The sequence below is a fragment of the Mytilus californianus genome, unplaced genomic scaffold (assembly GCF_021869535.1).
Source record: "Mytilus californianus isolate M0D057914Y unplaced genomic scaffold, xbMytCali1.0.p SCAF_7, whole genome shotgun sequence".
NCBI lineage: Eukaryota > Metazoa > Mollusca > Bivalvia > Mytilida > Mytilidae > Mytilus > Mytilus californianus.
The window spans coordinates 48264144-48278455 of record NW_026262723.1 but is presented as its reverse complement, the minus strand read 5'-3'; the positions used below and the strand labels follow the sequence as shown (position 1 = coordinate 48278455).

At 32.4% G+C, this 14312-nt stretch overlaps 1 protein-coding gene across 1 annotated transcript in view; it reads left to right on the top strand.

The window, feature by feature from the left end:
• Positions 1-14312, top strand: part of LOC127709705 (DNA-directed RNA polymerase III subunit RPC5-like) — an 81912-nt gene that overhangs the window by 59716 nt on the left and 7884 nt on the right. The window contains exons 11-17 of the mRNA XM_052215363.1: positions 2444-2525; positions 4648-4707; positions 5284-5387; positions 6193-6302; positions 8898-9379; positions 10848-10913; positions 12800-12925. Coding sequence (XP_052071323.1) covers positions 2444-2525; positions 4648-4707; positions 5284-5387; positions 6193-6302; positions 8898-9379; positions 10848-10913; positions 12800-12925 — 1030 coding nt within the window. The remainder of the gene's footprint in view (positions 1-2443; positions 2526-4647; positions 4708-5283; positions 5388-6192; positions 6303-8897; positions 9380-10847; positions 10914-12799; positions 12926-14312) is intronic.

The following is a 14312-nucleotide window of genomic DNA, read 5'->3' as shown; positions in this document are numbered from 1 at the left end:
TCCTTTTTTTTATCTTTTAAAATTTTCCATTTTCAGTTGGTTATTTCTGATTTATATTTAAAAGCAAATAATAATGATATGGTAGGAGATACACACCAAACAGGATGTGTAAATTATTATATAATAAGTATAATAAGTATTGTGCAATAGCAAGAAATTTTCAATTGCACAGTATTGCACAATAGCAAGAAATCTTCAATTGCACAGTATTGCGCAATAGCAAGAAATCTTCAATTGCACAGTATTGTGCAATAGTAAGAAATATCCAATAGTACAATATTGCGCAATAGCAAGAAATTGTCAATTGTACAGTATTGGGCAATCGGGGTAATTGCCCATAACGTTTAGGAATAAGGGGCCAAAAATTAAGCATTTTTCTAGTTTCCAGACCAGAACTTGTGTTCAAGTGTATGGATCTCTCTGAAATTGTACTGCAAGGTACCATATTACAAAGAGAAGGCTGGGATTGATTTTGGAGGTAATTTCCTCTAAATTTTAGGAATTAGGGGCAAAAAAGGGGCCAAAAAACAAGCATTTTTCTGGTTTCAGGACAATAACTTGTGTGTAAGTGTATTGATCTTTATGAAATTGTACTACAAGGTTCCATATCACAAAGGGAAAGCTGGGTTTGAGTTTGGGGGTAATTGCCCTAAAGTTTAGGAATTTGGGGCCAAAAAGGGGCCAAAAAACAAGCATTTTTCTAGTTTCCAGACAATGACTTGTGTTCAAGTGTATGGATCTCTCTGAAATTGTACTGCAAGGTACCATACCACAAAGGGAAGGCTGGGATTGAGTTTGGGGGTGATTAATCATAAGGGGTTCCTTTTTTTCTTTAAAATTTTCCATTTTAAATTGGTTATTTCTGATTTATATATAAAAGCAAATAATAATGATATGGTTTGAATAGGTAAATTAAAATTTTTTGAGTTCTTAGACCACATTCATTCTGTGTCAGAAACCTATGCTGTGTCAAATATTTAATCACAATCCAAATTCAGTGCTGTATCAAGCTTGAATGTTGTGTCCATACTTGCCCCAACTGTTCAGGGTTCGACCTCTGCGGTTGTATCAAGCTGCGCCCAGCGGAGCATTTTATTTTAACTTATGGAACTATATTTGTAGAACATGTGCAAAGGGAAATGATTGTTGTCTGAAACAAGGATCCAGAAACTTTTTGAGATGACATAAAAGTTGGGGTCCTTTGAAAAAAAACCACAATACAACTTTGTTGATGCCCTGAATCTAGCATTCATACTAGATTCAGGGCATCAGCAAAGTTGTATTGTCAGTTTAACAGCATTTACATGCAATTTCTCATCGTTTTTCTAAAAACATTCGAGAACAATTTACAGAATGCAACAGTGTCAAATTGAAATGATCTTATTCACATTAAACTGTAAATTTCTTAGGTATCAGCCACAATACTTTCGTTTTTGAGAAAAGAAATAAAATCTGGAAGTTTCAGTTAATCATGAATTATGAGTGGTTCCTGATTCAATTGCAGGTTTGTTCTGTTCATCAAATGTCAGCAAATCTGTGTATTTTCAATTTTATTACTTGTGAAAGGGCTTGACTATTACTGATGATAGTTTCATTTGTTTAATTTGGCATGAAACCAGTTAGCATCTGAAGATTAGTTGTCTTATCTGGGAAGGCACTTGCGGGCATGCATATACATAATAAATTAAGCACATGCGAAAAATACTTTTTTCTATGTAATTTGATAAAAGTTTTAATTTTATTTTTAAATCAAAATCGATGATTGTCTTTGCTGAATAGTTATTAAATAATGAAGTGGCTTGTCATGGAATTACTTTATAATATTAGTTCTGAGGTACTACTGTCAGGTATGAGAACACAGGTAAAAAGTGATGAGTGATCATTAGGGAATATCTCCCGGAATGGCAGTTTTATTGCAGGAAAATGCATTGCAAAACCAAAATTAGTGCAAATCCCCAGATTTAAAAACTCAGTCTCAATGAAATGACCAAAATTATTTCTTAAAACAAAACAATTGTGACCAAAGTCCCAATGAACTATTTTGGTCATTTACATTTCAGATTTGGTCATGTCCAGCAAATATCACCTGTTTCCTGACCCTTGGCCTGGAGCCTATAGTATGAAACAAAAACATGTCAATATTTACAAATGCCTGATTATAATGGGTTACAACTGTGATGCTATAACACGTTTGTTTCAATTGAGTATAGTTCTTAGACATGTCAAACTAAAATTGTAGATTGATATTTTATTCATTTGTATTATTAAAGTGTAAAGAAGGGTGGCACAGAAATAGCTGGTTGGACTGTAAGATTTTCAAAAAAAAAAATTATTGTTCATCTATTTGGTCTGACAAGTGGAAGACTCATCATGCAACCATATCTTTATAGACTTCTTCGATAGATCATTTACAGATATAATTAACTTTTGATATATATTACAGTGAAATTCTGTACCCAAAGGAAGCCTGCAGTCCACATAGTGGTGTTTCTGGAGAACATCTGAGTAAGGGTAGAGATTATGTGGTAAGTTTTTTTGATAATGTTAAATAAAAAAACATGCCTTACTTTGACCTATAATGGTTTACTTTTATAAATTTTGACTTGGATGGAGAGTTGTCTCATTGGCACTCATACCACATCTTCTTATATCTACTTACAATCACTTCACTATACTGATTCATGTAATAATTGGCAAAGTAATCCCAAGGTTTGATTGGGGTTTTGAAACATGGTCACGTGGACTTGTTGTGAATGTTAGGAAAACTATCACTATGGGACTCTGTTGGGGGGATGTATAAATATGCAGCCCTGACAACTCATGTAGGGGAATGCCATGCTCTTTTCATGTTATGAAACCCTTTCAACAACTTTTTGTGGGGTATATACAGTGTTGTGCAATAAGTACAATCTGTAGTTAACAAGTAGATACAGTCTGGGGTTAAAGTTTTTTACACATTGATTACTTTGTCTAAACTTCATAGAATTTTATGAAACTAAGGTAAAAATTTTTAAAGTTAAGAGATAATTTCTGAAGCAAAATTTTGAAAATATTTTTATGCCCCCACCGTACGTCCCAAAATTGGTTTCTGTTCTCTAACTTTAGTTTGCCTCAACCAAATGTTATGAAACTTATACACAATGCTTATTACCACAAAACACAGATCAAGTTTGAATTTTGGTGGCATCACTTTTACCTTCTAGAGTTATGCCACTTTACAAATGATAAATTGCTGAATTTTTCGTTTCCGTTCTCTAACTTTAATTTGTTTCAACCAAATATTATGAAACTTGTACACAATTCTTATTACCACTAAACACAGATCAAGTTTCAATTTTGGGGGCGTCACTTTTACTGTTCTAGAGTTATGCCCCTTTACAAATGGAAAACTTCCTGAAATATTTTTTTCTGTTAACTTTAGTTTGGCTCAACCAAATGTTATGAAACATTTGCACAATGCAAGTGGGGGCATCATCTGTGTCCCATGGACACATTCCCCATTTAATTTTTCATTTTTCAGTATTTTACTGACAGATGGGCTTAGTTTTTTGCGATAATATTTACAGACAATATTGGATAACATTTTTTTGACTTTATAAATGGACTGTTATGAAACTTTGACAGAAGCTAATCTTCAAGATAAAAATATAGCATTAAAAGGAAAAGAATTGTTTTTTTAATTTTGTATTTTTGTGCCCTTAATAAAAAACATTTTCATAGAAAGATACAAGTAGGCACAACTGTGCACTGCAAAAATGATCAGCAATACAAGATTTATAAAAATAGATTAACTGATTGCAATAAAGCTAAAATTTATTTCAAAATGACATATCTTTACCAGTTGATTGATTTAGGCTCTTAGGTGCCTCTTGTTTTTAATAGAAATTGTGTCCAAAACAAACTTACATTTTGGTCCAAAATCACTTGTCCCAAGTTTTGATGGCTGCCTTGAACTGTCCCACTAGTTTCAAGATTGGCTGGATCACAGCTCTGATAAGGCTTTATTTTAGCTATAAACAGCAAACCTAGTTTTTTTTTAATCTGGGGATTCCTTTTCCATGCTTGGCGCTAAATTAATTCATTTGCCTTTGAATTATATGCCTAAGCAGTAGATTTCACGTTCTTGAATTTATAGCATGTTTGTTTTTCTTTGTATATACATTCAAATTCACATAACCTATTTGATGACATTAGTGATTTCTTCACGAAATTTGGATTTTAATTATTTAGTAACGTCGCAAAAATTATGCATAAAAACATTTGGATGCATTTAAATCTGTCTTTAATCCTGTATAGCATGCCCTTAAACTAACCTTATATTGGCAAAAATATATTTTCACATTTTTGTCTTCAATCATCCTTGAAATTGCTCATTTCATCAAATTTATATACTTAAAATTTATTTCATCTGCCACTTTCATATGCATTCGCATTTACTGAAGGTAGTTTAGTACACTTTAGGCTAGATTATTAATCTGTTTGCTAGCTAGTGAACATCGATTTAGGAATATAGGGTCAAGCTGGTGAACCTAGATTCAGGAAAAACTAGTATGAAGCTAGTTGACCTAGGTTATCCTGGTACAGAGATGTAAAAATCATTTCAAAGAATTTTTTTGATTTTAACAAAATGAATGATTTATTGAACAGATGTGGAGATTTACTCAGTCTAGAGTGGTTACAAGAAAAGATATAGCATCTGTAGTCAAGGTAAAATAAATTATTGATAAAAAATATAAAAACAAGACATATCATAACACTAAAGTTTTAAAAGAAGCAAATGTACAAAGAAGAAAAGTTTAGGTATAACTTTTATTCAAACATTGAGGTCTGAAATTTTTTCTCCAAATCAATGTTATAAAAAGAATCTGTAAATTTAGAAATTATTAATGCAAATCCTTGACATCTGAAAAAAATAGGAAATCTAATTAATGCTATTTCAAAAATTATATGGAGGAAAGTCAGTACTGAAATGACGAATGCTAATTTTTATTATTACAAACCTGATACAGTCGCATTTTTTACAATGATAAATACTTTGCAATGATTTCTGAATTTACAGTAACTAATCTCAGTATTTGAAAAAAAAATATACATGTAAGTTATACAATTATGGATGAAACAAAACTAATAGTATAATGAAATGATTTGGGCATTCAATAATTAATGGGTTTTTTGGAGTGGTTTTTTAGGGGGAAAGGGGGAGGGTATTTTGGCCATTCTTATATTTTCCCAAATTGTTAGTAGTTATTTTGTTTAACTTATATCCTACCATTTTCTAAAAAGTTGCCAGCAGAAGATGTGAAGGACATTCTTGAACAGATGTCACGTATCAGAGCCAACTGTGGATGGGAATTCTTGTTCCAGTATGATCATGATTTTGTTTCAAGGTAAGAGTTTTACTTTATTGCAATCCAAGCAAAAATGCTTATACGGGGAGGGGAGGGGGGTTTGCAGACAGGTCAGTGTCACCTTATTGTTTTAGATAAACTTTGTCCCCTTTATTCAATTTTATTGTTTAGATTTGAGTGTTTGAATTTAGCATGAGATGTTCTGTTCACATGGAAAATTGAATTCTTGTTATTATTTTGTTGAAGTGTGGTGCCTTGGAACATCTAAGGACAAACATTGCACAAGTTATCCATTGAATGGGTTATTGTTGTTGCTAATGTTGATGTTAAAACATCTAACTTAATCATTTTGGTGAAAAAATATGCAAATCCTCAATATTTATTAAAGTGATTTATTGACGGTATAAACAAGAGAATTGTTCATGTGGAAAAGGTGGTTTGGATAATAAAAACTCAGTTTTAATTACCGGTAGTAAAACATCTTTCATACATAAACTGTTAGTGTATTAATTGTTATCTCTTAATTATGCCCCTACTTTGATGGAGGGTTTGGTGACTGGTTCGTGTCTGTCCATCCATCAGTCCCATGAAAATTTTTTCACACTTTTCTTTGAAACAGAGCAATACTTCATACTTGTTTTCTTTACGTGTTAAATTGAATAAAAGTGCAATGAAAATTAAGGCAATAGAAACATGATCTACTCACATGAGCTTTTTTATATTAGTTTTTATATACAGCTCTTTCTGCTCACATAAACAGTTTTATATAAGTTTTTATTTACAGCTCTTTGCAACAAGTTGAATAGAATTTGTGAAAATAGTGTTTTTGGTTATGATATTACAGGAATCCTGAAATAGTACACAGACAAAAAGCATTCTGGGATTCAAAGTATCAGATTTTATGCAAACAGTTGAAAATTCCAAAGGAACATGAAAAGAAATTTAAAGATAAAGGTAACAGTTATGTAACAAAACAGGGATCACCACTGGCTATTTTATGGTGCAGCTCCTCCACCCTTAGGTACAAGTTATGTAACAAAACAGGGATCACCACTGGCTATTTTATGATGCAGCTCCTCCACCCTTAGGTACAAGTTATGTAATGAAACAGGGATCACCACTGGCTATTTTATGGTGCAGCTCCTCCTCCCTTAGGTACAAGTTATGTAACAAAACAGGGATCACCACTGGCTATTTTATGGTGCAGCTCCTCCACCCTTAGGTACAAGTTATGTAATGAAACAGGGATCACCACTGGCTATTTTAGGGTGCAGCTCCTCCACCCTTAGGTACAAGTTATGTAATGAAACAGGGATCACCACTTGCTATTTTATAGTGCAGCTCCTCCACCCTTAGGTACAAGTTATGTAATGAAACGGGGATCACCACTGGCTATTTTATGGTGCTGCTCCTCCATCCTTAGGTACAAGTTATGTAATGAAACAGGGATCAACACTGGCTATTTTATTGTGCTGCTCCTCCACCCTTGGGTACAAGTTATGTAATGAAACAGGGATCACCACTGGCTATTTTATTGTGCTGCTCCTCCACCCTTGGGTACAAGTTATGTAATGAAACAGGGATCACCACTGGCTATTTTATTGTGCTGCTCCTCCACCCTTAGGTACAAGTTATGTAACAAAACAGGGATCACCACTGGCTATTTTATGGTGCTGCTCCTCCACCCTTGGGTACAAGTTATGTAATGAAACAGGGATCACCACTGGCTATTTTATGGTGCTGCTCCTCCACCCTTGGGTACAAGTTATGTAATGAAACAGGGATCACCACTGGCTATTTTATGGTGCTGCTCCTCCACCCTTGGGTACAAGTTATGTAATGAAACAGGGATCACCACTGGCTTGATCACCATTTCTTGAATTTTCATCATTAGTCTGGATTTTCTGACAGAATAAACCCTGAGTTTTCAGATAAATATTAGATAAGCTTGAAAATTAATTCTTATTAAGTATTATTTTAAAATAATATATTTAATTTTCTTTTTTATTTGTCATAAAAGTTAGAAACCTACAGTCATATGTATGTAAGAGTTTTTTAAAAGGTACAATTTATAAAGTTTATAGATATTTTTCAATAGTTAGTAAAATTAATTTTTAAACTTTACCCTTCACTTTTACCAAAATATGGCCTTGAATTTCAACTTTATCATATATTATTAAAAAAGGTCACAATTTGATTTTTAAATGGAAGCTGCTAAGTGAAACAAATCTCTTCATGAAAGTACATTATAGGCTTCAAAGTCAGCAAATTTTTGAGATGTTGTCGAAAAAGTTGGTGTTGTGCATTTTCAGGACTTTTAACAAACCTTTAGAAAAACCTTGGCAGCAGCCTATAATCTAAAATGTTTTGTAACCAAAAGGTGCCAAGGTTTATATTAAATCCCTAGATACAATGTCTTCTGGATTGGGGGCTGTGGCCAAAGTTTACATTTCCAAAAACTGTTAAAAATTATGGAAAAATTGGACCAAACCTGATATTACAACACAAATAATGCATAATTAATAGGCATAACTTTGCAGTTCACAATGTGATGTGGCAAAAATAAGTTATTTTGTATTAATATTTATTTCTCTTATGGTTGCAGCCTGTTATCTATTTCTTGCCTGAAGAGATACTTCTCGTATCACACTGCACGGAGTGTGATATGAAAAATGTGTTAATTTAATTGGCCTATCAATCATGAGATGATATTTCGACATTTCCATTGGCTATTTATTAGATTATTGATGACTTCAAAGGTTAAGACAACGTACATTTCCTCCATGGCAACTGACATGTGATTTCTTCAATAAGATACAAAACACTCACACTTTTCCCCTTGAAAATATTCTTTTTGTCAATTTTTTTACATTACAAAAAGTTTTAAAATGTCTGATGTTAAAGTTCGACACCAGAACAGGACATATGACGTCATACTGGTATGTGCAAAAGACTAGATAAATGTTTCGTGGATTTTTTTATTTAGGATAATGAGTGTTAACCATAAAAGAAATAAGTTTTACAACTAGTGAGAATTGGATATGGCTTGATATAGTATAACAAATAATTGGTTAGGCAAAACTGAAAGTTTAGTGACATTTGACATTGACATACACATGATACAATAAGGTCAATTTATCTACTGAAAGTATTGCTCATCTGTCTGAAGAACTCCAGTAACAAATGCAACTATACACAGTTATTGCTGTAGTGTTTAGCTCACCTGGACTAAGCATTGGAGTATCTAGTTTGAAAAATGTATAGGATAGAACATAGTGCTAAAATGCAAGATTTGTCTTTTCTTGAAAACCACTTGATAGATAAAGAAAATCTGACACGAGCAAAAATGTTGAGAATAATATGATCTACCTACTGTTCATTCAAATCAAAACTGTCAGTCAACTTCTTATAGGAGTTATTACCCTTATACTCCTCAGGAACTTTTTTATTGGAAACATCATAATTTTGATTTGTATCCAACTATTAAGAATGTTGATTTGGGAAAAAAAAGTTATTTAATGCAAAATATATTTCAATCTGCATTTCTAGATTCAGGTATACCTGGTTTGGATAAACCCACAAGGAGAAGGAGAAATTCCTCAAAGGGATCACCAAGGAGGAAAAGAACATTGAGTGGCCGTTCTGTGTCAGATCACAGTGACATTGAACCAGATATCAAAATGGACTCTGAAAATAGTGCAGATGAAGATATTCCTACTCATCATGAACCAATGGAAGTAGCTGAAGTAAATCATGTGACTAATGGATCAAATATTCCGTCATTAACTAATTGTGATAAAACAATTTCTAAGCCAGTGTCTAAAAAATTTGATGAAAAGAGGACCGAGTTATTGAATTTTGTGTGTGAAAAACTACAAAGTAGATTTATTTTAAGTATAAATGAATTAAGACGTTTGTTAAATATACGATTGACACAATGTTCAGCTGGATATATATTAAACTGTGAAATTACTGATCAAATGTTAGAGGAAGCTTTAGATGAATCGGGTAGTCTAAAATTAGAAAATATGGTTAGTATTAAAACTTAACTTTTCATTCTACCAAGGTTCAGATGAATTTGATGGTAAGTGTGAGTAACACTAAAGTAGATGCATAACTCAGTAGAACAAATTATATTTATCATTTACACTAAAGTAGATACATAACTCAGTAGAACAAATTATATGTATCATTTACACTAAAGTAGATACATAACTCAGTAGAACAAATTATATGTATCATTTACACTAAAGTAAATACATAACTCAGTAGAACAAATTATATGTATCATTTACACTAAAGTAGATACATAACTCAGTAGAACAAATTATATGTATCATTTACACTAAAGTAAATACATAACTCAGTAGAACAAATTATATGTATCATTTACACTAAAGTAGATACATAACTCAGCAGAACAAATTATATTTATCGTATTGTTATGCGTTTACTTTTCTACATTGGCTAGAGGTATAGGGGGAGGGTTGAGATCTCATAAACATGTTTAACCTCGCCGCTTTTTTGCGCATGTCCCAAGTCAGGAGCCTCTAGCCTTTGTTAGTCTTGTATTATTTTTAATTTTAGTTTCTTGTGTACAATTTGGTGTTTAGTATGGCGTTCATTATCACTGAACTAGTATATATATTTGTTTAGGGGCCAGCTGAAGGACGCCTCCGGGTGCGGGAATTTCTCGCTGCATTGAAGACCTGTTGGTGACCTTCTGCTGTTGTCTGTTCTATGGTCGGGTTGTTGTCTCTTTGACACATTCCCCATTTCCATTCTCAATTTTATCATCATGATCATTTACACTAAAGTAGATACATAACTCAGTAGAACAAATTATATTTATCATTTACACTAAAGTAGATACATAACTCAGTAGAACAAATTATATGTATCATTTACACTAAAGTAAATACATAACTCAGTAGAACAAATTATATTTATCATTTACACTAAAGTAGATACATAACTCAGTAGAACAAATTATATGTATCATTTACACTAAAGTATGTCAAAATTGAAAATCAACATCATATTCCCAATGAACACAGCCCTACTAAATGAAACCCAAGTATATTTTGTTTAAAATTTGTATTTGTTAATACCGGTACATACAATCTCAAAGCATAATCACAGAGTATCTTCCATGCAAATCTCCAGTCTGGAGGTCAAAAATAAAATCTTAGGATTTTTTAGAGAATCCATGAGTTTTATGAAAAATACATGCTTGTCCGAAAATCTCAAGCGGAATGTTTTAGCAGTAAATAATCATTTGTAAACACAGAAGTTTGTCACTTGTGCAGACAATTTTGACGTTTTTGTTGTAGATTATTCAATGATGATCATGATCTACACTGCAAAGAGACTGTCCCCCAAAACATTTATCTAACCTTAGATTAGACTGTATAAGCAATATCCATTTTATTGTTTTGAATTTTGTTTGTGTATTTTTTCTTTAAATATAATGTATGTTTTCTCTTTTCTTGATTTTAGTGGCCACCAGGGACACCAGAAGAATCACTATATGCCTTAACTTTTACAAGTGATAAACTGGATCCAGTAAGTAGGATTGTTTTGGCAAAACAGTTACAAACAAAACATGTTACAAAAACATTAAGAACAAATGAAAGATATAACAAAGATACATATATTTGTAAGAGTCAAATCTATCTCCAGTCTTAAATCTGTGTCCAGTGGCATCATAACACTCAAATCTATGGCCCTATGTCCAGCCTCAAATATGTGTCTTATGATTTCATTAAACTCAAATCAGTGGCCCTTTGGTTATTCAAATCTGTGTCCTTTTTATAAGGTTGACTTTCAGTAATGTGACGTGACTTTGGACAGGCACATATAAAATGTGGTGGGGTTAAAGCAGGGGAAAAGGGTTAATGTGCAGAGAGCATGGCACACACTACTTAAGGCTTCAGATTTTATGTCCCCATTCTTGCTGCATATTTTTACATCCTGGACAACCATATGTATGCCCTACTTTGCCAAGGGTTTTACTGCAGTTGAAGAAAGACCTAAATTCACCATATTTCTATACCCCTGTTGCACTTGGGGTGATATATAAATAGGGATACTCATAAACAAATATTTATATATATGTACCTAAAGGGTTGTTGTATTTGAACAGAAACATTGGTACTGTGCATAACCAAAACTAATGAATTCACCTTTGAGGTATTTTGAAGTTTTCTAATTTGTTTTGAAATTGGTTTGAGATATTGACACAATATGTGGTATATTGTCATTTTACTATGCTTTTGATATATGAATTTGATTTTATCATGGTTGACCTGTTTTTCACAAAACTTTCTTTTCTCATGAATTGAAAGAGATAATCAGTTTTCTACACTGTTTTGTAATTTGTAGAGGTATTAACAGAGTATACACTGTTTTGTAATTTGTAGAGGTATTAACAGTTTCTATACGGTTTTGTAATTTGTAGAGGTATTAACAGAGTATATACTGTTTTTAATTTGTAGAGGTATTAAGTTTCTTTACCGTTTTGTAATTTGTAGAGGTATTAACAGAGTATATACTGTTTGTAATTATACCACCGCTTTAAAAAAGTGGGGGATACTGTTTAACCTCTATCTGTCCGTCCATCCATCCATCCATCTGTCCGTCTATCTATCCGTCCGTCTAGTGAATATTTTTCGTTGCATCTTTCTCAGGAACTACACTACAAGGATTTCTGAAATTTGGTTTCCAGGGTTTATATAAGTCAGCTATACCATGTGATGCGTTTTCAGATTCATCACTCAACAACTTCCTGTTTACCGTCAAGTATTTGGGCAGGGGTATCATCAGTGAGCAGTAGCTCACAGTTTCACTTGTTTGTAGAGGTATTAACAGTTTCTATACTGTTTTGTAATTTGAAGAGGTTTTATCAGTTTCAATACTGTTTTGTAGTTTGTAGAAGTTTCCAGAGTTTCAATACTGTTTTGTAGTTTGTAGAGGTATTAACAGTTTCTATACTGTTTTGTAATATAAAGAGGTATTAACAGTTTCTATACTGTTTTGTAATTTGTAGAGGTATTAACAGTTTCTATACTGTTTTGTAATATGAAAGAGGTATTAACAGTTTCTATACTGTTTTGTAATTTGTAGAGGTATTAACAGTTTCTTTACTGTTTTGTAATATGAAAGAGGTATTAACAGTTTCTATAGTAGAGGTATTAACAGTTTCTATGCTGTTTTGTAATATGAAGAGGTATTAACAGTTTCTATACTGTTTTGTAATATGAAAGAGGTATTAATCTAATTTTATTATATACAGGCCATCAAATCAGAATTTTTGTTTTTTGTATTTCAAGTTTTCATAGAGTTATCTGTCTTTGTACTTAAAAAAACATGAAGAATGAGTGCTTTAGACATTGCTGGTATGAGACATGTACATGTATGCTTAAACAATTGTTTGGATCTTCTTTTTTTAGGTTAGAAAAGTTCTCCTGTCAATGTTTACAACAACTTACAAGACAACACGAAAAAATTTTATAAAAAAAGTTAAAGAAGAGACAGATATTGATTTAACAGAAAATGATGCAAAACTTTTATTAAGTGTAAGTATTGCAGTTTTGGATTAAAATTCACAACATCTACAAATAAGTCAACATAACCATAATTAGTGATCCATTTTTTAAACGCGCGTTTTACAGGACGTATTATGGTATACCTCTGTCCGTCGTCAACATGTGGGACAATAACTCAAAACCGCTTTAACCAATTTGCATGAAACTTTGGTCAATTGTTTATATCTATTGACGTGAGCTCCCTTTCGATTTTTATAGATTTTGGATTTTACGTTTCCGAGTTCCATTGAGCAGTTTTTATGGAACTTTGGTGACTGTTTTATATCTATTAAAATAACCTCCCTTTAGTTTTTTATAAATTTCTGATATGACATTGAGGATTTATGGAACTTTATTAGTCCCCTACCGAGGAAGTCGAAGGGGACTTTAGGTTTGCACTCCGTCCGTCTGTCTGTCTGTCTGTCTGTCTGTCCATCCGTCAGTCTGGCAAATCAGTTTTCAACATTTTTTTTCTTCGTGCTTGAAGATATTGATTTGATATTTGGTATATTGACTTATCATGACAAGTTACAGATCAAGTTTGAATTTTGTTCCGGTCTGATGATTTTGTGCAGAGTTATGGTCCTTGGACTTAGAAAATTCACTCAAATATTCAGTTTTCCTCACTTTTTTTCATCATGCTTGAAGATATTGAGTTAATAATTGGTGCATTGTTTTCTCATGACAAGTTACAGATCAAGTTCGAATTTTGTTCCCGTCTGATGATTTTGTGCAGAGTTATGGTTTTTGGACTTGGAAAATTCACTTAAATAATCAGTTTTCCACACTTTTTGTCATCATGCTTGAAGATATTGACTTGATATTTGTTATATAGTTTACACTATGACAAGTTATAGATCAAGTTAGCATATTGTTCCAGTACAACTAATTTTTAACCGGTGGGGGACTATGTATTGCCATGCAATACTCTCAGAATGCTTGTTCTTGTTAAAGCGACAGGCGTATCTTGCGTTCATGGCGCAGCTCTTATTATAGGTTTTATTGCTCTTAAACAACTACAAATATTGATTCGTATATTTTAACTTATTTGATTCGTTCAGGGATAGTCACATGTTAAACTATATTTTCGAAGGTAGAGAGAAAACGGCGAATAGCAAAAAGCATATTGCACAGCGAAAAGCATATTGCACGGTTATTTTTAGAATATCTAAAAACCGATATACTTTGTGACGTCATGTAATGAATTTCATGATATTGTTAAAAGATTTATGAAAAAATATCTATGATCAATTATTTGAAGAAAAAAAATCTTCATATACATAAGATGTAAAAAAAAAAAAAAAGTAAATGAAATAACAACTTATATGTTATATTATACTTGGTCCTCAGTCAATATATTTCTTTCAGGTCAATATAT